Source organism: Artemia franciscana, chromosome 4 (genome assembly GCF_032884065.1).
Source record: "Artemia franciscana chromosome 4, ASM3288406v1, whole genome shotgun sequence".
Taxonomy (NCBI): domain Eukaryota; kingdom Metazoa; phylum Arthropoda; class Branchiopoda; order Anostraca; family Artemiidae; genus Artemia; species Artemia franciscana.
Genome location: NC_088866.1, coordinates 36,916,782 through 36,941,421, shown reverse-complemented (window position 1 = coordinate 36,941,421; position 24,640 = coordinate 36,916,782). Strand labels below are relative to the sequence as shown.

General features: G+C 35.8%; 1 protein-coding gene across 1 annotated transcript in view; it reads left to right on the top strand.

The window, feature by feature from the left end:
* Positions 1–20,549: 20,549 nt before the first annotated feature.
* The window catches only part of LOC136026372 (protein sax-3-like), a 170,625-nt gene continuing 166,534 nt past the window's right edge, over positions 20,550–24,640 (top strand). Inside the window, exon 1 of the mRNA XM_065702917.1 lies at positions 20,550–20,712. Within this exon, the coding sequence (XP_065558989.1) occupies positions 20,658–20,712 (55 nt within the window). The 5' untranslated portion in view covers positions 20,550–20,657. The remainder of the gene's footprint in view (positions 20,713–24,640) is intronic.

Genomic DNA, 24,640 nt, shown 5'->3' with positions numbered 1-24,640 from the left:
GTAAATAACCAAAATGTTTTTCTCCTTTGTCCCAACCTTTGTAAGTATCTATTGACTTTGTACTTGTGATTTAAACGATTCATAAAACAAACAGGCTTCCGGAGGTATGATTGAGGCAAATTGCCCTACCCCCAAGTGCCTTTGTTTACTTGGTTTGGTTGCACCCTATCAACCATGTACTTATGATTGATCGTGGCAATAAACTGTCTAATCTGATTTGACGTGCTAAATTGAACCTGCTGTTTCTTGGAAGACAGGGATCTGACTGGTAAGCGATCATTTTGTAAACTGTCTCGTACTCATCCACGTTTAACTCCTGCTGGTTCAAATGGTTGGTCTGCAGGATATATGACGGATGGTTTACCGAAAAGAATACAAGAAAAATTAAGTGTGGATGTAATTATTCTTTTAAAGCAGATTTTTTTTTCAAATTAGATAGTTTGCCAGCTTGGTAGAAAATAAATTGATTTCTTTAAAAAACGAAAAGGAAAAGTATTTCATTAACTGTTTTATTTCAAATTGGTACATATTTATGTGTTATACCCTTTAAAAAACTATTTGAGATAAAATATGTTTTTTTGCAACCTGTTCTGGGTGGTAGGCCTACCCCTGCATGATCTAAAATGAGGGTAATGTTCCCAGGATATTAGTTTTGAGACCAGGATATATACTACATACATATATTGTCTTCATTCTTGCAAATAAAGTAAGCACTGTCCTTAAAAATTGTCCAGAGATCCTTTCTTGGGAAATGTTATGAGGAAACCTAGGATACGTGGACATAAAAATATCTGGACCAAAGATGTGTTCTTAAGAGTTCACTCCCCTCGTTAAAAAGTTTATTTATTTATCTTACAAGATCTACTTGTATTTATGACTGCCATTGTAATTATGGAAAGTGTGATTTTTAACTATAGGATAAGTAAACATGTGGCCACTAAATTGTTAAGCTTCAGTAGGCGAGAATATCTCTTCGTAGTTATATAGTTTCGGCTAAATTGAACTTGGAACATATCTTCAACAAGAATAAAATTTAACTTGCCCAACTATTTGAAATTGTTCATTTGGTATATATTTGAATTGTTCATTGGTATATATAAATGTTTCTGGCGGTGGGTATGGCTAGTACTAGTACTGTCCCTGTCGTCAATTTTCTTCATTGAATGCAGATTGTTCATTTGTTATGGGAACTCCAGCTGGTTGGGTGGCACTCGATGCGTAAACTACATACCGCAGAACCAATTAAGACAATTAATTTTTCATTACCGCTATCTTCCTTTAATGCTCATCCTTTTGTCAAGATGAGAGAATTTGTATCAGTTAAATGTTTATTATGTTACATATAGTATAAACCAGTGGGTCCAAGCCCATTTTGGGCCATGCCCCACTTAGGTATTTCTAAAATCCTTATCCCCCCCCCTCGTGACGATACAATTTTGTTATTCAAAATTTTAAATGTATTAACCTGAAGGCAGCATGAAAGACCATTAACTCGGTTTGTATAAAACATCTTTCAAACAGTTCGTGGTAACGAACTGTAAGTAGGGAGTGATGTGGCTCAATAGTGACCAAAACTCTAAAAAAAATGGAACTTCGATACCAATAGATATGCCAAAAGAATAGGCTTTTTATGTTGATTCTGAATATATTAGTCTAATTAAGTTTAATGTTACCCATCCAAAGCTACGAGCCTAAGAATATTTACCTGATTTTAAAAAAGGGGGAAGACACCCCCTAAAAGTCAAGCAATCAATGAAAATCACACTATTAGATTCAGCGTGTCCGAGAACTCTACTACAGAAGTTTCAAGCATCCATTTGCAAAAATGTTGAATTTATATTTTTTTGCCAGATCTAGTTTTCTTTTTCAGGTTATTTATTAAGAAAAGAGGGCATGTTTGATTCTGGATCTCCTGGATGCGTTGATAGCCGTGCACTAAGATTAGTGAAAACAAGGCCATTGATGGAAGGTTAAGCACAGCCATCCCCATCCAGCCCTTAGCATCGAACCCGAAATCCGAATATCCTCTCATTTACAGTGCAAATGGGAGGATAGCTCTATATACTGATTGTGAGTGGTGGTCTTTTATTCGGCCCGGCCCCGGGGAAATGGCTCCGAATTACGGAACTTCCTTATTGTTACTTGGTACTTTGTTTACTTTGATACTTGGATTTAGTGGTTTACGTAGCAACTTCGGTTTACGGTGCAAGGGCTGTAAGTTATGCAAGTTGCTTATTGTTTCTTTGAAACCTTGTTTACTTTGATGTTTTCTTTATTTTCTTATTTTTTTACTTTGATATTATTAATTTGATACTAGTTTTGATACTTTGACGAAAATTTAATGTTAAAAAAAAAATTGGATTTTGAAATAAAGGAAGTTTTAAAACCTTGAAACTTTTTGCAATCAAAAACGAACAAAAATTAATTAAAAAAAAAAAAAAAACTTCCGGAAAACCAGTGTTTCAAAGAAAAGTAAAAGCCACATTGAAGATCAGCAGATACAAATAGCTGTTAAAATTCAAACTCAAAACGACGATAAATTGCCATTAAAGAAGCAATTAATGCTTAAATTGAATATGCAAATAAAGCTTAAAACGGAAAAAAAATTTTTTGCTATTGAAGGATAAATGAAAGCCAAAACGAACAGAAATTAAATAAGTAATCAATACAAACAAACATACAATTGTTACTAATATAAAAGAATAAATAAATCTTAAAAAATGTGGAACTTAAATTGAATATGCAAATCAAGCTTGAAACGAACAAAAGTCAATACAAAAAAGAGTTTGGGTAGGCTACTACCTTCTTCTCTCACTGTTAGACCAATATTTTCTATTGTACTTAATATTGAAAATAAACATTAAAATTACACTAAAATTTGAAACTGATGAGCTTTCAGCAATCAATATCATTATACATCAAACATTCACTTTAACTTTATTAGTTCTTTGCAAAATGTTCAAGACAAATATAGTTTCACTACAAACAAGAATTTGGATACTTCCCCCCTCCTAGACTGTAAACCCTAAGGCCTACTGCGTCATTGGCGCTTCACTAAAAATAAATTATATTACAAATATTTTATTTTCCAGTAATTACAGCATTGAAAATGAAAACAAAAATTGCAGTGAAAAAAATCTTTAACTGATGATCTTTCAACGATTAATACCATCACATATCAAATATTCAATTTGATTTTCTTTGTACTTTCCAAGACTGTTCAAGACACCAACAGTTTTCAGTAAAGCGTCAATGACGCAGTAGGTTTTAGACTTTTAAAGTTAGAGAAGCAGGTGATACCCAATGTAGTTTGTAGTGATTTTGTTCATTTCAAGCTTGATTTGCATATACAATTGAAGCATGAATTGCTTTAAGATTTATTTATTCTTTTATATTAGTGCTTGTTGCATTTTTTTGCTATGATTGTTTTTTTTTTACTTTTGTTCGTTTTGGTTTTCATTTGGTCTTTAATAATAATTTCTGGTCATTTTGAGTTTGAATTTTAACAGGTATTTGTATCTGCTGATCCTAAGTTCAATATAGCTTTTAATTTTTTTTTAGGAACTACTTTTTCTGAATTTTTTTTAAGTGAATATCCAAAAACAGTAACTTATACTCTAATTCTTTTTCAATTGTAAAAACTAAATCCCCTCCAAAATATTTTAAATGTTCCAAATGTTATTTAAACCTCGAATTTCTGATTTACCACAGTTCCGAATGATTAAAATATCACCTATATTTCCTCCCCAAAATTTAGGTTTTAGAAAGTATATTTCTATAGCTAAAGTTTCTACATATTTTATATAAATATTTGCTAACAGCGGACAATAAGGTCACCCCATTAACAATTTCCTATTTTGATGGGAAAAATTGGATATTTTTTTATTAGATAAAAATATATATTATGCCCCCATAGCTCTTTACTTAGGCGGCGTTTGCGCTGCCTATGATAGTAATTTATGGTTATTTTACGCTTGGAGAATTACATGACTTTATTTCTGCTCATCTTTGGTTTAATGTAGCTCTTTACTCTTCTTTGAAAAATATCTTTTGCGGAATAAGTTTTTAAAATTAAGATTCATTTAAGTAGCACTAGCAACATAAATCTAAAGACACTATTTACTGCAAGGTTGGTTATCAGAATAGTGTATCTGCAGAATCTCAGGAGGGGCTTTGGGACCAACTTGAAACTTTCAGGGGGTTTTGAGGGTAGGTTGGAAGATGAATTATGGCTTGGGGAAAGGGTAGAGATGACTAAAAAAGTTAAGTACGTGGCACGGGGGGTGAAGCTCAAACTGTCAGTTAAGGTAAGAGAAGAAAGGGAGAGGGGCGAGGACCAAGCGGAGGCTAGTGACTGAAACTGTTACGTCTCCGTAGAAACTGTCATTTTGCACAATAAGTCATTACCCAACCAGGAATTTATTCGTTTCGTAGCAGCCAGGATAATCAAAAGAGATTATATTATGCAGCGTTATCGAAACGATGTTTCTGTGGTATTTCTTGTGTAGTTTTGAAGTCTTGAACTTGCACTTTTAATTACTGTTACGGGGTCAAGTTGATCTCGAGTTTTAACTCGGGGATAGAGGCAAAGGAGAATAGTCAAAGGATATGGACTCCATATGCTTAGATTTTTCCGAACTAGGAGTTTCTTTTGGATTAGATTCTATTGCTGGTAAAACAGTAATGAAGACCAAAAATCAAAAAAAAAAAATGTGTAATCATGTTAGGAAAATCGTGTATCTCAGGAACAGCTTGGTGGATTGAAATGAAGCTTTTAGGGGTGCTCTGGAGTCAAGTGGATCGTAAGGTTTGGTTTGGGGAAGGGGTATTAGTAAAACAGAAGAAGTATCCAGGCGTGTATCCAGGCTATCAAAATGGCGTATCTGTAACATCTCAAGAACGAAGCGGAAAATGTTAAGTGTTCAGGGAGGTAGAAGCAAGAACTTTATATTTTGAATTCAGAAAGTTGGTATGAATAGTGTTCTAACTCTAACGTTTTGAATTTATTCACAGTGAAGTAGTGAGGTAAATAATTTTGAAAAAAAAGTGCGTTAACCTAAACTATCAAAATATTGTATCTATTATATCTTAGGAGTGACTAAGGAAGTTTAATTGTAACTTCCAGGAAACGTTGGGGAGGACAAAAAGATTTCAAATACCGTGTTTAGGCAAAGGGATAAGAGTGATAGTTTTTTTTTGTCTCCTAAATGCTGGTTCGGTTAAAAAAAAGACTGTCAGTTTTATCGTCAAAGTTTGAAACTTATATTCGTAACGTCAACGGCCAGAAAAAAATATCCTAGAAAAAACTTTTAAGAAAATTGTTTTTCCCAAAAAGAGGCCGAATACCTTTCTGATCAGCTAGGACTCTTAAGACTTTTGGTCAGGCCAGTTACTTGGCTTTGAACCTTTGTGATTATTCCAAACCAAAAAACTAAAATATTGTGAACGCACAAAAACAGGGTATTGATTTTTGTTGCCCGACAATGGGCAAAAATCGTTGTGTCTCTAATAGGTTTGTAAACAGTAAGGTATGTAAAAAGGGTTAAGTAGACATATGAAAATAAAAATATTATGAGGGTTGGCTGGATCTATATGTGGCTCCCTGAAACTGGCCAACAAATTTAATTTTCTCAGAATAGTTCAGACTTACTTGCATGAAAGCAAAGACAAGGTGACTTCAATAAAGATATAAGCTATTAAACCAAGTTGTTGTACTGGTGCGTGACTCCCAGAATGGGCCCAAATTTATTTTGCCTCTGATCCGCTAGTGACTTACTGAAATTGTATTTTGGATCAAACAAATCTAAGGCGAATAGAAAATTTGGAAAAAAAAATGTAGGCATTTTGTAAAACCCCGAAATATGCCAAACATTGCTTTTCTTCGTTCTGCGTTTAACTTGTAGGATAAGTCGACTGGACCAATGGAACCGTAACAAGAACAATGAACTTCGAAGAACAAGACAGTTATGTCAATTGCAGATATTGTATCTATACTATTTTAATTACATGGACAATCAAAACACCTTTCAATTGTAATTCTTTTCCTACCCCAAGTCAGAATTTGATATTCTCCCTCCCCTCCCCGTATAGGCACTATGAGCTCTTATGGGACTTGTAATCTATAAACGGTTAATTCCAAAGGTAGGTCAAAATACACATCTGATTGTTCAGTGTTATGATTATAACAGAGAAAACGCTTAAGATACATTTTGTTTTCAGTAAAGTGCAAATGACGTACTTGCCTTTAAAAACTTTAGGGGATGGCTGCTCTACTCGTGATGTTTTCATCACGATTTTTTAATTATTGTTTTTAATTTTTATTTGTTTTACGATTTATTTACTCATCTATAGCAGCTCCTGTTATATCTACTTTTCATGTTAACATTCACTTTAATTTGTCTTCGGTTTTGGTTTAATTTATTCATTCATAACAGTAACTATTGGTTTTAAGTTTGGATTACTATTTTACTGTATTTCTGCTTATCTTACGTTTTAATATGGCTCTTTACCTTTCTTTAAAAAACTTCATTTTTGAAAAACCATTGAATCGCTTCAAAGAATAAAACTATATATTCAAATATTTTGAAAGGCTAACCATAAATAAGGCACTTGCAGCCTTATGCACGAACTCCTTTGTTCAAGTGGGATAAAGGAGAAGCATTTTCCAGTTGTTAACCTTAAGTAGTTCAACACCCTAACAAATTTACAGTTGCACCCGCCACAGACATATGTAGGAAGGGGCAAAAGTTTCTTCGATTTTTTATTAAAATGCCAAAATCACTAAATCTAAGGGAAAGGTGTTTGTTATACTTTACAGAAAAGCATATGTCACTCCCTCCTCCTAACTGGCATCCTTGTGGGTCTATAAGGCTATTAATAAGTGACAAACTTAGTAGAACAGGATTTGTTTTTTAGACACTGCATTTATACATTTCTACAATTTTATGTCAGGTTTTTCTTTATACAGTAAGGGGGATTACGATTACTCTTAGGGATAAATCAATCACGTAAAACTGCATGCCATATCAGTTCCATAAAATAGATAGTACTAATTTCCCCGTTGTTATCTATAGTCTCCCCTGATTACTTTTAGAATGTCACCCTAATAGCTTATCAGCTGAGTTCAAGGGGTTATCTCGTATCAAAATGATCAGCTCCAGGGGATAGATTCAGTGCCAAATTGTGTCTGTGTTTCCCATCATTCCCTGTGGCAAGTGTTATTAGAAACCACGCTATTTAGTGATTTAACTCCCTAGGCACTTTTTACATGCCTAGTCGTTTCTTTTCAAAATGTATTAGGCTAGAGTTTTTTCCAAGAAATTATATATGGGTGATTTTGGGAAGGAAGTACAGATATAAGGCGCAATACAAGACTTTTTGTTAACGAAGCGACTTTATCCAACTCCTTATGTGTATAAAATGAACATAATACTTTTTTCAGCTGAAAGTAAGGAGTAACATTGAAACTTAAAATGAACACAAATTATTCTGTTGATGAGGGGGTTGCCCCTCCTCAACACCTCGTTCTTCACACTACTAAAGTATTTTGTAACTTTAATAAAGCTTCTTATTCGAATGAAACGACTCTAATGTTCAAGAGTCGGTCTTAATTGGGACAAAAGGTCAAACTGCTACTATTACTGCTGATATAACTACTGCTACTACTTCTACTACTCCTACTTTTACTTCTATTAATGCTACTACTAGTTGCACTACCACTAATATTGTGCAACTGCTACTACTAAGGTTAAGGTTAAGCCGGTGAAACTTTCAGGGTATGTTGAATAAATAAATAAAAAAAATCCTATGTCAATACAGGTTGTCAACAGTGCGTATCAGCAATAGCTCAGGAATGTCTTAGGATATTACGGTGAAACTTTCAAGGTATGATTTAAGAAATGTTGAACTAACCAAAAGACACTATGCGTATACTTCTGCAACTACACTGCTACTACTACTGCTAGTACTGACACTATTACACCTATGACTAGCCTACTATTATTACTACTGCTACTGCTAATACTACTACTACTACTACTCCTACTACTGCTGCTGCTATTACTACTACTACTACTATTATTATGACTACTACTAATATTACAACTACTACTTCTTTACTACTATTACTACTGCGCTACTAAAGCGGTAACTGTGATAGCAATTTTTTCTAAGCGTGACTACTTGCGACTGTGACAATATGCGACTTAGACTACTTGCAACTATAATTATTTGCGACTACGACAGTGACCACAACTACTTCTTGACTTTGACTGCTTGTGACTGCGGCTAATCACAACTATGATAACTTACGACTATGGCTGTGACCACGACTACTTTTGACTCTGACTGCTTGTGACTGCGGCTACTTATAACTGTGACATCTTGAGATAGGAACTTCTTGCGACTGCAGGTACTTGTGATTGCAACTGCTTATACCTGTGACTACTTGTGACTGCAACTACTTGAAACTGCTACTCCTTTCAATTGCAACTACTAGTGGCTGTGACTGCACTGAACAGCGACTGGGACTTGCAATTGCGCATCAACACTTGCGATTGCGACTACTTATAACTGCGACTACTGACAAGTGCAACTATTTGCCGTCTCAACTGTGACTATTTATGACTAAAATTGCGGCTTCTTGCGACTGCAACTATTCACGACTGTGACAACATTTGAGTGAGACTACTTGTAAGTGCGACTGCTTGCAACTACGGCAGTGAAAAAAACTACTTCTTGACTTTAAAGGCCTGTGACTGAAGCTATTCACGACTGTGACAATATGTGAGCATGGTAGTGACCATAACTGCTTGTGACTCTGACTACTTGTGACTGCGGCTACTTATGACTCTGGCAACTTGCGATAGGTTCTTCTCGTGACTGCGGCTACTTGAAATTATGCATACAGCTGACTGCGATTGCGACTACTTGTGACTGCGAATACTGGAAAGTGTAACTACTTGTTGCTGCAACTGTGACTACTTGTGAGTGCCTCTGCAACTACCTGAGACTGCAACAGCGACTATTTCCGATTTTAGCCTCTTGTGACTGTGACCAGCTACGACTGTGTTACTTACGACTGCGAATCTTTGCAACTTTGACAGTGAATACTTCTGATTGTGACTACTAATGGTTACAAATGCAGCTGCTTTTGACCACAAATACTAGCGACTGCAACTACTCGATTATGTTACTACTTCTGACTACAAAAATTTGCACTTCCTGTGCCTGGCACAGCGACTGCTTGTGATTGCATTTGCAACTACATGGAAGTGCGGCTGTGACTGCTTGCGACCGCAACCGCTCAGGACTGCAACAACTAATATCACCACTACTACTGTGCTTGTAATTTTGACTTTTACTGCTATGACCACCAGTGCTGCTACTATTACAACTATTGAACTAAATCAAAAGAGTTTAAGTGCATCCTGGATGTCAAAATGGCACATAAATGCAGTGTCTCAGTAAAAGTATATGATAGTAAGTTGAAAATGTCAGGAAAAGTATAGGGGGATGTGGAACTAAATCAAAAGACATCGTGTGTATCAAGATTGTTAAAAGGGCTTCTGTGCATTATCTAAGGAATAGCCAAGGGCACTGCTTTATAACTTTCAGAGTATGTGGGGGATATTTAACTAAAAGAAAAGACAATCCGTGTATTTAAGGTTGTCAAAAGGCCCTAACTACAATATCTTGGAAATTTCTAAGGTTATTAAGTTATAACCCTTAGGGCATAATTAGGGTTATACTGAGCTAAATCAAAAGACACTGTATTCATTAGATAGTCATAAGGAACGTACCTACAATATATCAGGAGCAACTAAGAGTATTAAGCTAAGGCTTTCATAGCATAATGAGAGGGATGATAAACTAATCAAAAGACACTTTGAACATCCAAATTGTCAATAGGGTTTATCTTTGATATCTCAGGAATACCTAAGGTAGGTGAGTTAAAACTTTAAGGGCATATTTAGGGGTGGTCAATATTTATTTGTACTCAGGGTTGTAACTTCACAAAAAATAATCAAGTTATATTTAAACCAAACAGAATATAAACAGAAGTAGTATTAACGAGCTTTTTACCTTGTTGACACGAAAACGTCATTGGCATTTTACTGAGAACAAAATACACCCAAACATTTTCTCCTTTACAACGTTAATAAATACAAAGATTACCATTTTTTCCAAGAAGAAAATCAACAGATATTAAATTGTCAATCTGCAATTCATCAAATCTTTTCAGTAATTAAATAAAAAAAAACTATTTTTTTCAACTAGAAGTAAGGAGCAGCATTAAAACTAAAAAAGAACAGAAATTATTCCGTTTATGAGGGGGTTGCCACCCCCCTCGATACCTTGCTCTTCACGATAAAGTTTTTAGCCCTTTTAAAAAAGCTTCTTATTCCAATTAAATGGCCCTTGTGCTTCAGGAGTCGTTCTTAAAAAGCTGGGACAAAACAGTCAAACTGTAACGTAAAGAGTAGGGTGTCGAGGAGGGGGAAAAACCCTCGTATATGGAATCTTTTCTGTTCGTTTGAGTTTTAATGCTGCTCCTTACTTACAGTTTAAAAAAACAGTTTTTTCTATTCAATTTCTGACCGTTTTTCACATAATGGCGGTAAATTTGGCTCCTCCTCCATGAAAAATTCCCTCCCCTTGAGGAAAAATCTTCCTTGAAAAGTTGTTCCCACGTAAGAATACCCTACCCTAAAATAAATCACCTCTGAAAAATTCCATCCTCACTGAAACTTCTCCCCCCCCCCTCCCTGTAAAGTTTCTTGTGGTCGATTAGACCTGAAAAAATCTCCTTAGCATACTTTCATTTGAAAAAAAAAATTTTTATTCGTTTTCCAATCCCTTCCATGGAAATGTTTTCCGGAAATCCTCCCCCCCCCCCAAGTGGGAAGTTGTATCCGTGGAAAAGTCCCCCATGGAGAAATTCTCCTGCAGAAATTCTCTCATAAAGAATTTACCCCACGAAAAATCCACCCTCCACTAAAAAAATTCGCCAGACAATTCCAAACCCGCTGAAAATCTCCCCCGGACAATTCCCCAGAACATGTCTACATTCAAAACTGCACCGGCAAAAAGAAAGTGAGACAATCAAAAATCTCCCCAAGTTTCGAGTTTCCCCTGGAAAATTCACCTCTGAAAGCTTCCCTCCCCACGGAAAATCCTTCCCATGGAAACTTACCCCAAGCAGAAAACCCCCTGGAAAATATCCGTATACTTTCTAATAATAAATACTGTAGCTAAAAATTTCAAGGCTTTAAGACCCAGGGGCTTTGAGGGTCATGCTTAGGGCCCGACCGATATGGATTTTTGGGTCCGATACCAATATCAGAAGAACAGCCTCAACAATTCACTGTAGATTACGAAAACGAGGCCATTTACAAGGATTGTCTGATTTTCTTTACTTTTTCTGATCAGCAGCTTCTCACCACAGAAAAGAAATGGCAGATATTTGCCAAAGGGACAAATAAGAACAAATCAAACAGTTCGTGGTAACGAACTGTAGTAAGGAGCGACCCGGCTCAATAGTAACCAAAGCACTAAAAAATGGAATTTTGATACCATTAGTTACATAAAAAAATCGTATTTTAATGATATAATTTTCATCAAGATTAGTCTTACCTATCAAAACTTACGAGCCTAAGAGAAAATTTGCCTCATTTTAGAAATTAGGGTCATACAATCTTAACAAAAATCACACCATCAGATTCAGGGTATCAGAGAACCGTATTGTAGAAGTTTCAAGCCTCTATCTACAAAAATGTGGAATTTCGCATTTTTTGCCAGAAGACAAATCACGGATGCGTGTTTATTTGTTTTTTTGTTGTTTTTTCCCCCAGGGGTGATCATATTGACTCAGTGGTCCTATAATGTCGCGAAAGGGCTCATTCTAACGGAAATTAAAAGTTCTAGTGTCCTTTTTAAGCGACCAAAAAAATTGGAGGGAACCTAGGCCCCTTCCCACGCTCATTATTTCCCGAAAGTCATCGGATCAAAATTCTGAGATAGCCATTTTATTCACCATAGTCGAAAAACCTAGTAACTATGTCTTTGGGGACGACTTACTCCCCCGCAGTCCCCGTGGGAAACTTTGGCCTGTGTTTACATATAGTAACTGAGAAGTTATTGAGAAGTTTACAGACGTTTTCAGGGGGATTTTTTGGTTGGGGGGGAGTTCAGGGGGGTTACGTGGGAGGATCTTTTCATGGAGGAATTTCTCATGGGGGAAGAGACTTTCAATGGAGGGGGCGCAGGATTTTCTAGCATTTAGTCAATTTAGTTATGGCGTCAATTTAGCTTATGGTGTCTGGGCTTCAATGATGGGAATATGACAAGGCAACTAACAACATTAATTTATGTTAAGGAGTGATTTTTTTTTAACTACCCCTGTCCACTCTTCACTAAAAAAAAATTCTTAGTTTTAGTTTTGTGACAAATTAAATAGCGACTGGCCAAATAGGGCTTTCATGTAATAAATCTGTCAATGTATTTATTTCAACTATATAGCTAATTTGGCTGAAATTTGATGAATGAAAAAGTTAAAAGCAATGTAGGCCAGGAACAGATTCATGGAGTTGGGGAGGGTGACCCTTCCCCCAAGATAACTATTGTACCATTATTCTGTTTTTATTAGTCTGGTCTACTCATTCAGAAAGTCTCAATGAAGCCATAGTAATTTATTCATCAAAGAATCTGCTCGCGTCTGTTGTTAATACGCATTTTACTGCTATAAGGACATATTATTGACTTTCAAAGAGGTTTCTTTTTCATTTTACATTAGTACCAACCAGATTCACACAAAGAAACTGGTCTGACGAAAGCGTTATCTATACCCCCTATCATTACGCTCAAATCATATTGGCGCCCTTGGTCAAGTGCCCCCCCCCCAAGATTTTTCTCTAGATCTGCCTCTGTTTCAGTTTCGTATAGCATTGAGACATGGATTAGTTAGAAGTCAATACTATAAATAACAGCATATTGCAGCTATTTATAGACTTTCTGCCATTAGAATGGACATATTTGGATATCCTGAAAAGTCGATGAGACATCTTTTTTCTTCGAAATTTACCATCATAGTGCTAGGAATATTCCAGAAGATTATTGTATAATATACCTAGGCATAAATAATAATAAAAAACAATCTAGTATTGCCATAACAATTGATCGGACTTAGACAACAGCTAGAGTAAAGACCAGGAGCGTAGCTTTAGTAATTTTATTGGGGGAGAGGGGTTCACATCTGGAGAGTTAAGGGATATGGTCTATATAATAATTTTTTTCCAAATTATCGTAAGAACTGCCCCCTTGCCCCCTCCTCTAAACGAAGCGACTGACAAAGACTAGACTGTGTTTTGTAACAAACATATGGAATATTTCTAACACTATGTTGCAGAACTTAGAGAAAAAAAAACAGGCTTTGCCGACATTCTTTTCGGATATCCATATATATGTATTCACTTCAAGAAAGAGATAAATATAGACATTTGAAAATTTCTATTACTGGCTAGTGTCTTTTACGGGAAACTAGTATCTTGAAAGACACTAGTTTCAGCAAAATTACGAAGATTTAAGAACAGTTTTTTCTTGCTAAAATGTATGTTCTTATAGATCCAAAATCAACAAATGAAAGTTAGCCCTGATAACATTTTTAGAGCTATCTTTTGAAGTTATTCTTCATGTCTATAGTTTTGATATTATACCGTTTAACAGGTGAATGTGGTTTCAGTTTTTAACCCTCTATCGTTTGGTGTGACAATCTTCATCGAAAAGATGCCATAAAATTCTTTCAATGTTATAACATTTTCATTTCTGAATAATATAAATGAAATTTTCTATAAGAAATTTCTTCAAAGAAAAAATTGGAACAAAGTGACAGCAATAAAAATTGAAAAAGGATATCCATTGTGGAAAAATCAGAGAAATTGTATGTACCTAAAGGATAGTCTTCACGCCCCTTGGGCCGCCACAGCCAGGTGGCTGTGGCGGCCCAAGTAACTTGTAATTGTAGTAACTGTAGTAACTTGTAGTAGTTACTACAAGTAAATTGTAGTAACTTGGTCCATTCAGAAAAAAGAAAAGGAATATCGTATCCGAATTACGAGTTTCAGATAAATTGGGTCTCTTGGATGTTGATTTTATTTATTCATTATTTAATTTATGAATAGGTCTCGTGCCTGAATTGCAGTTCCTGAATTCAGGATCTCTCTATTTCTCTGAATCACAGATCCTGAATTCAGGATCTCTCTATCTCTCTTTTTAAGTTTTGTTATCTAAGGGTTCTCTACCCAATGGAAAAGATATCCTTGATAAAATGAAGGATTTCATAACAATATCCAGATGCAAATTTGCAATATACATTCAAGTTAAAATTTTGTTTTATATTGAAATTATTTTCCTATATTCAGAAAGTTATAAGAACTTAGAAATTTCAAAGGAAATGAGAAATTTGAACTATTATATCGACATTTATATTGCCCTTTTATATTGGTCATTAAACTGGGATTGGGCCCAATAGCTCAAAGTAATATTAACTATCCTTGTCAATATATTTTTGCACACCCCCTTTAAGTGTGAATGGCATCTATTGTTAAGGTCCTTCCATATGCTCAAGAAAAGGGGTTAAAATTAACAAGTCGGCACGTCTCTTAGTGGAACACGCGCTAGAGGGTGACACGTTGCTGCTAATTATGGACTTCCGCCCGTTGAAATAGCTATTTTCTATTCGCAAGACGATTACCGTCCCTTCTATACATTTGCCGATGTTGATGTAAAAACATACAGTACTTGGGAAATTCCTAGTGCAAAAGCTTTCAGAAATCATGCACCGGAGCAGGGATGTAGCTCTAGTATTTTTATTGGGGGGAGGGGGGAGGGGTCTCCATCCAGACAGTCAAGGGGCATTAGCTATATAATAATTTTTTCTCCAAACTAGTAGGGACTACTGCTCCCATTGTTCCCTCCCCCCACCGACGCCACTGCACAAGAGAGAAACCTTTATTACCTGACCTTGTCCGTTTTTGGGTACTATTATTAAGCATCTAATGCAAAATTTACATAATCTATTTGTATAGACTTTATAATATATTAAATTAAGAAAGCAAGTTTTTTCAACTGAAAGTAAGGACCAACATTAAAACTTAAAACGAACCAAAATTATTACGTTTATGAAGAGAATTGCCCCCTCCTCAACACTTAGCTCATTGCTCTAAAGTTTTTTAGTACTTTTAAAAAAACTTCATATTGTTCTAATTAGACGACCCCTGTGTTTCAGGAGTCGTTTTATAGAATTGGGGCAAAATCAAAATTTAGCGTAAAGAGCGGCGTGTTGAGGAGGGGGAAATCCCCTTCATATACGTAATAATTTATGTCTGTGTTAAGTTTTGATGTTGCTCCTTACTTTCAGTTTAAAAAACTTTTTTTTTTAAATTTAATTTCTAATCGTTTATAAGTAATGTCAGGAAATCTGGCTCCACTTCCACGGAGAAATCCCCCTTCCAACTGAAAAATTCTCTAGGCAATTCAATCTCGGTGAAAATTTACCCCGGAAAATTACCCTTAACAACTCCATGTGCAAAAATTGAGACGGAAAAGAGAAAGCAAGACATTTTAAAAGAATTTTATATAGGAATTCTGGCAAATTCCCCCAGAGTATAATTTCTTCTGGTAAGTTCAACCCCCCTTGAAACTTCCCTCTAAATGGAATATTTCCTCGTGGATAAACACCCAGCAAAAAATTACCCCCCCCCTACCCGAAAATGTGTACATACTTCGCAATAACAAATACTATGTTTAAAAAAGGGCAAAAAACCTTGTTCTTGAGGCTGGGGGGGGTCATGTTATATCCAAAAGCATGATTAATAAGCCTTTTAATTGTGGTGAGCAAAATGGCTATCTAAAAATTTTGGTCAGACGACTTTGGGGATAAAGGGCGGGGGAGGGGCCAGGTTGCCCTTCAATGTTTTTGGTAACTTAGAAATGGCCCTAGAACTTTTTAATTTCCGTTCAAATGACCCCTCTCACAATATTCTAGAACCACTGGGTCGATATGATCACCCCAGAAAAAAAAAATAAACACGGATCCCTAATCTTTCTTCTGGCTAAAATATAAAATTCTACATTTTTGCAGATACGAACTTGAAAGTTGAAACCACAACAGTAGGGTTTTCTGATACGCTGAATCTGATGGTGTGTGGTTTTCATTAAGATTCTATGACTTTTATGGTGCGTTTCCACCCTTTTTCGAAAATCAGGCATATTTTCTCATGCTCGTAGTCCTTAATCAGTAAGACTGAACTTAATGGAACTGGTTCTTCATATCGATATAATTGGAAAATTTACTCCCCCCCCAAAAAAATGCTTTATTTGGAAAAACATAATTGGATTCAGTGTGTAATGTTGATCCTAAAGGGAAAACAGTTTAGCCTTAAATTTCACAAAAAAATTTACTGTGAAATCATAGATCACATTTTCATGCCTACCTACACAAAAGCAAAAAGGAATAGAGGTGGCTCTGCCAGGAGTAATGCTGGAAAATATGCCCATTTAGTAAATATATACGTGAATAATGTCCCCCATGTATCTTTTCCCCTTTGTAACCTGGTTTAGTAGGGTTTATCTTAGAAATCTGAAACTACTCCTTTCATCACAAATTGAAAGTCTTATCGCCTTTTTTAAGGTCGGAAAATTAATTATGGACAGACCCCCACGCCCCTTCTGAACCCTTTCCCCCCTTACCAATCGCATAGCCCTCCCCCTATAGAATCAGATCAAAATTCCGATAAAGCGTTTTTACCCAGTGTCATCAAAAAGGTCCAAAAATACTACTCCAGGGCAGAAGTCATCCATTCCACCCGAAAATATCAAACCCCCAGATTAAGCAGTTTACTCGTTCGTGCCAGTTGGGCTTTAAATGAATAGATGGTCTTGTCATATCACCTTAAAACCTGAATTTTCGCTAAGTATTGAACTAACAAACTGTTGTTTGTAAGGAACTGTAAATAAGGAGCGACCCAGCTCAATAGCAACCGAAACTCTAAAAAACGGAATTTTGATGCTAATAGATATAACAAAAGAATTGGATTTTTATATTGATTTCAAATATATAAGTTTCATTAAGTTTAATTTTACCCATCAAAGTTTACGAGCCTGAGAATATTTGCCGTATTTTCGAAAAATGGAAAAACATCCCTTAAAAGTCCCAGAGTCTTAATGAAAATCTCACCATCAGATTCAGCGTATCAGAAAATCCTACTGTTGAGGTTTCAAGCTCTTATCAAAGAAAATGTGGAATTTTGTATTTTATGCCAGAAGAAAGATCACGGATGCGTGTTTATTTGTTTTTTTCCCAGGGTTGGTCGTATCCAGCGAGTGGTCTTAAAATATCAGGATAGGGCTCATTCGAACGGGAATTAAAAGTTCTAGTACACTTTTTAGTGACCGAAAAGATTGAAGGTCAACTGGACCTCTTCCCGCGCCTATTTTTCCCAAAACATATCTGATGAAAGTTTTGAGATAGCCATTTTGTTCAATATAGTTGAAAGATCAAATAATTACAGTATATCTTTAAGTGTAAAATGACTCCTCGCAGTCCGTGGGGAGAGGCCTGTAAGTTATGGAATTCGACCATTGTTAACGTATAGTATTTGTTATTGTGAAATATACAGACATTTTTTGGGGGGAGGGGAGGGTTGTGGTTGGTTTAGATTTCTATGGGGAGAATTTTCCTTGGAGAGGGGAATTTCTGGGAGGTGAGTATTACGGGGATATTTTAAACTGGGGGATTTGATAGAATTATAAGAAATTCTTTTTAATTGTCTTACATTCTCTTTGCTAACTTTTTCATGTAGAGATGTTCCAGGGAATTATCCAGGTTTTTTTCCCGCATGTTTAGTTTTCTGGGAAATAATTTCCACGGAAGGGGGCATTTCTGGAGTGTTCGATAAACCGATTCGAGATTAAAGTCTTATCAAAATGAAAGAATGTTAAGGATAATTTTTCAGCCTGAATCGTCCGGGTGCAGTTTACGTTTGATGAAACTTTCACAGAGGAGTTTTTCGTGAGGAGGAGGGGGATATTTCATAGAGTGTGAGCCAGACTTACCGCCATTATTTGAAAAACAAACAGAAATAATTCCATATATGAAGGACTGTCCTCTCCTCAATACCTTACTCTTTACTGTAAAGTTATACTGTTTACTAAGACTGAAATGCCGGGGCCGATTAATTAGAATAGGAAGCTTTTTTAAAAGTGCTAACAGCTTCAGCGTAAAGAGAAAGATATTGAGGAGGGGCAACCCTTTATATACGGAACAAATTTGCCAGAATTAATATTAAAATTGATTTTTAGTTTTATGTACGGTGAGCCAAATTCGAACCTACATTAGTTGTAAAACGATCAGAATTTAAATATAAAAGAAACGATTTTGAAAGTAAAGAAAGTAAAGAGCGACATTAAACATTAAAACAAACAGAAATTATTCGGTATATGAAAGGGGCTGTCCCCTCCTCAACTTCTTGCTCTTTACACTAAAGTTATAAATGTTTTGAAAAGTAGAGTTGTGAAAAAGAGTCAAAATTTAGCGTAAAGAGCGAGGTGTTGAGAAGGAGACAGGCCCTTTTATATACGGAATAATTTCTGTTCGTTTTAAGTTTTAATGTTGCTCCTTACTTTCAGCTGGATTTTTTTTATTTATTTAATGTATGATAAGAATAACAAATAGGGCCCATGACTTCCCAAGCCTCCGACGTCCTATGTGCCTTTGAACACCCCTGTATACCCTTAATGGCATCGAATCAAAATTTTGAGATAACGATTTTGTTCGAAATAGTTGAAAAGTCTAGTAAACGTCCCTCTCAGGGTAACAAGACTCACGAAACCCCAAGGGCATGGGTCCTAAATGATGGAAGCTGTCCATTTTCTCAGAAGGGTTATAATAGAATACTTGAGTACAATGCACCTTATTTCAAGAAGATTCAAACAAGGATTTTGACGTGAAAGTGTCAACATCCTCCCTTGGCTTCCCAGCCAATGTGGCAACCAACAGGACACGGATCCTTACAAATTAAGTTTTGTCACCAAAAGACTTGGCTGTGGAGCCTTCAGAGCAGTAGACTAATAGCCCAGACCAAAAGGACTTTCAAATCTTGTCATACATTTGGATAAACCCGTATCTGAAGGATACAGCAACCTTGTATTATCACAAACCAAAGCACAGAACAAAAAAAGTTACCGGACCTGGAATATTTTCTATCAGTTTAGACCAACATGAGTTTTTGCACTTCGAAAATTATCAATCAGCCCAAACCAAAAGGAGTTACTGGACTTGGAGTATTTCACTCAGAAAAACCCAAAAGGAGTAACCAAACTTGTAACATGTGGATTAACCCAGACCACAATGAAGTAGCGAACTTTTAATATTTCGATCAAACATGCTATAATATTTTTGGTCAGCCAGAGATTTACAGGAAGACATTTTAAATTTCATGATACTTTTTCTAGTTTTCGTAATCTAGTTTCTAGTTTCTTTAACAATGCTCTGGAATTAGCTTCTTTCCCCTTATTATATGTTGTTGCTTCATGGAAATATTATCTCACAAAATTTGGCAAACCCAGACCAAAAGGAGTTATGAGACACTGAACATTTCATCTGACCTGACCAAAATGAGTTAGCAAACTTAAATGTGCTGTAATATTTTCGGAGGATTTTCCAATAGCCCAGAGCAGAAAGAACAACCAGATTTGAAATGTTTTAGATACACCCACACCAAAATGAGTAAGAAGTATTTTCAATGACTTTTAAATCTATCATGGGCTTTATGATAAAAACCAATGTACATTCCAAGACTAAAAATTTTCGAAGGTTTCATTTTGTTTTTTCCGGTTGACCCGAAGCTTACAGGGCTTATACACTGCGTCATGAGAACCTCAAAGCAAAAGTGATGTTTTTCAAAAGAGTTTAAGTACACGATATAATTTTTGAATATATATAAAAAATATATTATTATTATTATTATTATTATTATTATTATTGTTATATCCAATAAGCTTTAAATTCACTGAAGATCTGCAATAAGCCAATATGACTTCTACTCATGAAAATGTTTCACAAAAGGGCGTAATTGTACCAAAAAATACTTTGTTTAGTTGGGTTGAAACTTACAAAGTGTACTCTTGCTAATAAAATTTAAGAAAAATACTGGTGGATTTTTTTAATTTGGCCTGCTTTCTTAACAGGAAAGCAGGTTTTAGTGCTAAGAGTGGGGTGCTTAGGGGATAGCAGCCTCCTCATATATAGGATAACTTATTTTTTTTAATGTCACCCAGTATTTTAGTTTGAAAAAACAAACTATTTTTCAACTGCTTTATTTTCTTCTTTCCAGAAAAAAAACTTGTGGCACAATGTAGTTATTTATGCAGATAAACCCATAGAAGATAGAAGTACAAATAGAAAGACGGAGCACGGTGAACGGCGTCAAATACTCCTCCGGAGCAAAGCGCAAACGATAAATGTCTCGCTCGCTGCGCTGGACAGATTTGCTCCTGGACTAAATAGTTGCAAAGTAGCTTTAGTTGAGAGACTAATATATGACTTAAGCGTAAATAGTTAAAACATCGGAAAGGATTTAGATGTGATATATTTTCAGACTATGGATTGCATTAAGCTTCTACTGACTCTGGTTCTTTTCTTCCAAGGAATATTAGGTTAGTCAATTCAATTTTAACGCAGGCCATATACATTTTTCTAATAGAGTCTATCATTAGGAGGGGGTGAGGGTTGCATATGGCCACAGTCTCCGTTTCATCCAGGCTAATTAAGCGCTTCGGTCGTACAGATTTAACGGAAGAATAAAGATTGCAGAAAACCATGGGTGTAGCTGGGGACTTCCTTTACAAGCACTGTCAAGCTGTGTGAGGGGGGCAAATTTACCATCTTCAGAATTTAAATTTACAACCCATGAGGAATTTTATATAAATTTGTTTGTCTTGGTGAATCGAGACTGAAACACATGGCAAAATTCTTGGTAAATATGCAATGTAGGCTATGTATCTGCACGTTAGGGAAGGGGGGCGGTGTTAGGAGTAAAGTATAGCGAAACACCTTCAAAATATGTTAACTAGCCTTAATTTTTTCCGCATACTAGGCTATGAAGTAACCTACGAAGTGTTTTCTTTTCTTAACATTTTTTCCTTCTCAATAGCCCCAGTTCTAGGCTAATATCTGTGCTAGGGCTATGCTTGGGGCCGTTAGGGGGAGGGAGGATTTCCAGAAAAGTAACCATGATGTTTTGAAAGAGTATGAAATAAGGATTTTGATGGTAGTTTACTATTTTCATTTTTAAATGTTTCCCTTAGAGGAGGTCAGCTACTAATCTGACACCGGAATTTATTGGAAGGCTATATCTGAGACCATCGGGGGGTGGGGGGTGGGTGGGTGCTGTGCATAGTCCGAAAAACGATAATTATGTTTGAACGAATAAAAAATAATGAATATGGCGCTACTTTCTTTTTATTTTGTTATAATATATTCTTTATATATAGTCAACCACATATAAAATTCAAAATACATCTTAGGCCCACATCAGTGGCGTCAATTAACCAAAACACAGGGTAAGAAATGTTGTTTATTTCAGTTTTTTTATTGGAAATTTGAAGAGGGTGTTTTCCATGGAAAATTAATAAAAAAGATATTACCCAATTAAGGCAGTGAATCCATTTCTTCAAATTTCATCCACGTAGCTCAACAACTTTCTGAGTTGCAGGACAAGTTGAGCACTAGTTTCACCATCATTCATGAACACTCAATTAAGTATAATAATTTTACTATTTTATGGGGTGCCACAGGAAAGGATGCCGTTGAGGTTATTCTAAAATTTTCTAAAGAGTGTTATAAAACCTACTAAGAATTGTCCACATAGGTGTGTATGATATATCATTACTAATGTAATAAAAGTTTTAGGCAACATAAACCTCTTGCATTTTCAAGGTGAGAAGGATCCATTGGAAAAGTTGAAATAGACTTGGTTAGTCGAGAGGCTAGTGGTTATAAATTCTTCTCGCGAATCCTGGAAATTCCTGAAAAAGCATTAAAAATGAGAGGTAATATCTGGAGGTGGTCAAAGTCATCCTATCGCTTCCAAAAGACGAAAAACCGCTTGGAGCAGTTAATTTCATAGAGATGAACATATTTTATGTGAAAGCCCTTTTCTTGCCTCTGTTGTTGGTTTCTCTGAGATACCTTGAAAGCTCTTTTTCGTTTCGCTTGCTGTGAAGGCACCGCTTTCGTTTGGAGGAGGCTCTGCGATCGAAGTTGATTGCAATAAAGCCGTCCGGGGCACACGGAACATCTCTTTTTGTGTTTCAATGGAAGAAATCCTTTTGTAAATTGTGAAAATTATTAGGTGTCTATACTTTCCTAATAGGTTATAAATGGAGGGACTCATTCAAATAAAATATACAAAGTTTTCAAATAAATTATTGTTTATGGTCATTAACAATTTTGAAAATAATTTATATTTTCCTTATCCTCAAAAGCTGATGTTTTGTCTGTACAATTCGTGGTAGCATCGATCGTCTGATCAGGAACACCGCTTCAAGGAAACTTGGCGGGGTCGCAGCTCCCAGAAGGGGAATGATTAGGTTCTCTCCTAAGTGGAGAAACTGCATAAAGGGAGAATTTTTACTATCCAATGTTTGAAAACATTATTTTTCAGTGAAAAAATAATTTTATTTTATTTCCTCTCCTCTAGTAAAACCTCAAGATTTGCCCATCTCCTTCCCTGGAATCAAATACGCGTTCATGGGGCCAAACTGTAGGGAAAAAATAACTTTCAACATAAATGAGAGGTTATTCTACTGCTTGATAAAAACCGGTAGAATGGTTTTAGTCTCCTTGATCTCTCTTGATAACAAATGTGACTAAAATGTACTTGCCAAAGCCTTAGCCTATATAGTTTCCTTAGACAGGCACATGCAGGCAACAATTTTAGGGCCGTTAGGGGATTCTACAAGCGGAGGAATGAAGATTCGACACAAAAAACTGCGCTTTTTATTCTAAGAAACTAATAACTTTCCTTTTTGGCCAATCTTAGTGGTGGGCTTTTTTTTAGAAGGGGAAGGCCCAGTGCTGAACACCCACACTCTAGATGCTTACACTATTTGATAAGCTTGAGCAAAGTTGCATGAGATTGAGCTAAGTTGGGTTGGATTAAAGGAGGGTGATTTGAATGGTCATCTGACCCTTTTAAGGGTTACTAGCAGTATTGGAGAAAATAATTAAGGTCACTGACCCATATTCATATTAATAATCAACGTTGTCTCTGGTGAGGGATTCTTTCCTGTTTTATGGGTTGACGCCACTATTAAGTGGGTATTACCTTACCCGCCAAAATTGGCAACATATCCTCAAATAATTGTTGGCACAGTGAACCTTGGAAAAAAGAATAAGGAAACGGTGACTACAGTACCAAAAATTTGCTTGACTCTCTGGCTTCCACAACTCCTGTACACAAATTGCACCTTATAAAACTGGGATGACCCCACGACTTGGACAGCACCATGTCACCAAATTGATCCATACTATGACTAAATATGTCCTTAATCCAATGCTTGAATGTTTAGGACCTGTCCAGGGACTATATTATTCTTTTTTACAAGCTAGCTATATTTCTAGATAAATTTAAGTATCCACATTACAGCACAATCTAAAAAAAAAAACAAAAAACAATTGTATACACACGAAACTTCAACCTTCAAATGACCCCAAAATGGAAAATAATAGCCAATTACGACAACACTGGTTTAATCGTGGAAAAAAGATTTTACCAACTTGAGAAAGACGAACCAATAAAAATAACAAGCGAAACTCCATAAACGAACAAATTAAGAGATATAGGCCTGCTTTTGTTTTTCTTGTACTTTGATGTACTCTGTCTCTTTTGTTTGCTTTTGACGGGTAATAAAATCATATTATTCTCATTATTATTAATGGTCCAGTGTGAAGAAGTGGTGGACTTCCCCTTTCAATTTTGTTGCAGGCATGGTCCCTTGAATACTCCCAAATGCTATTCCGCTGCCAGTGTTTTTCTCTAAATTTTTTGTCTTTTAAAGGAGTACCAGGTTCAAATATTTAATTTAATCTTGATATTTCTAAATTACTAAAAAAAACTCGAGCTGTAATAAGTTTAGGGAAAGATGACAAAGAACTATTTATGTTAGAACAATAAACATAATGCCTAGTGAGTTCAAAAAAGGCTTGCATAAGTAGTAATCCACTTGAGTATTATTTAATTAAATAGAGTTTTAAGCTTCAAGGCGTTTCCCCAGTCAATCGTCTATGACTTGCAATTGTGTTAATACTTCCTGATAACCTAATCTACTTCAACAGACATTTTGTTGTCAAAATTGTCTGGCCACTAATGCAGGAATAAAACTTGGTCATATCTTATTAAGGCCTTGACTAAGTGAACTTGAAAACATCGAGATTCAAAATTGAAGCTAGGCTAGCCTTCTGTCTCTCAATTCTCTAGAGACCGTCGATTGTCAAAAACCCTTCAAATAGCACTTATTCATTGGCGGAAATAAAAGGTTAATTATACCAGCTTGTCAATCTGGTCTCTAGGGCGATCTGAAA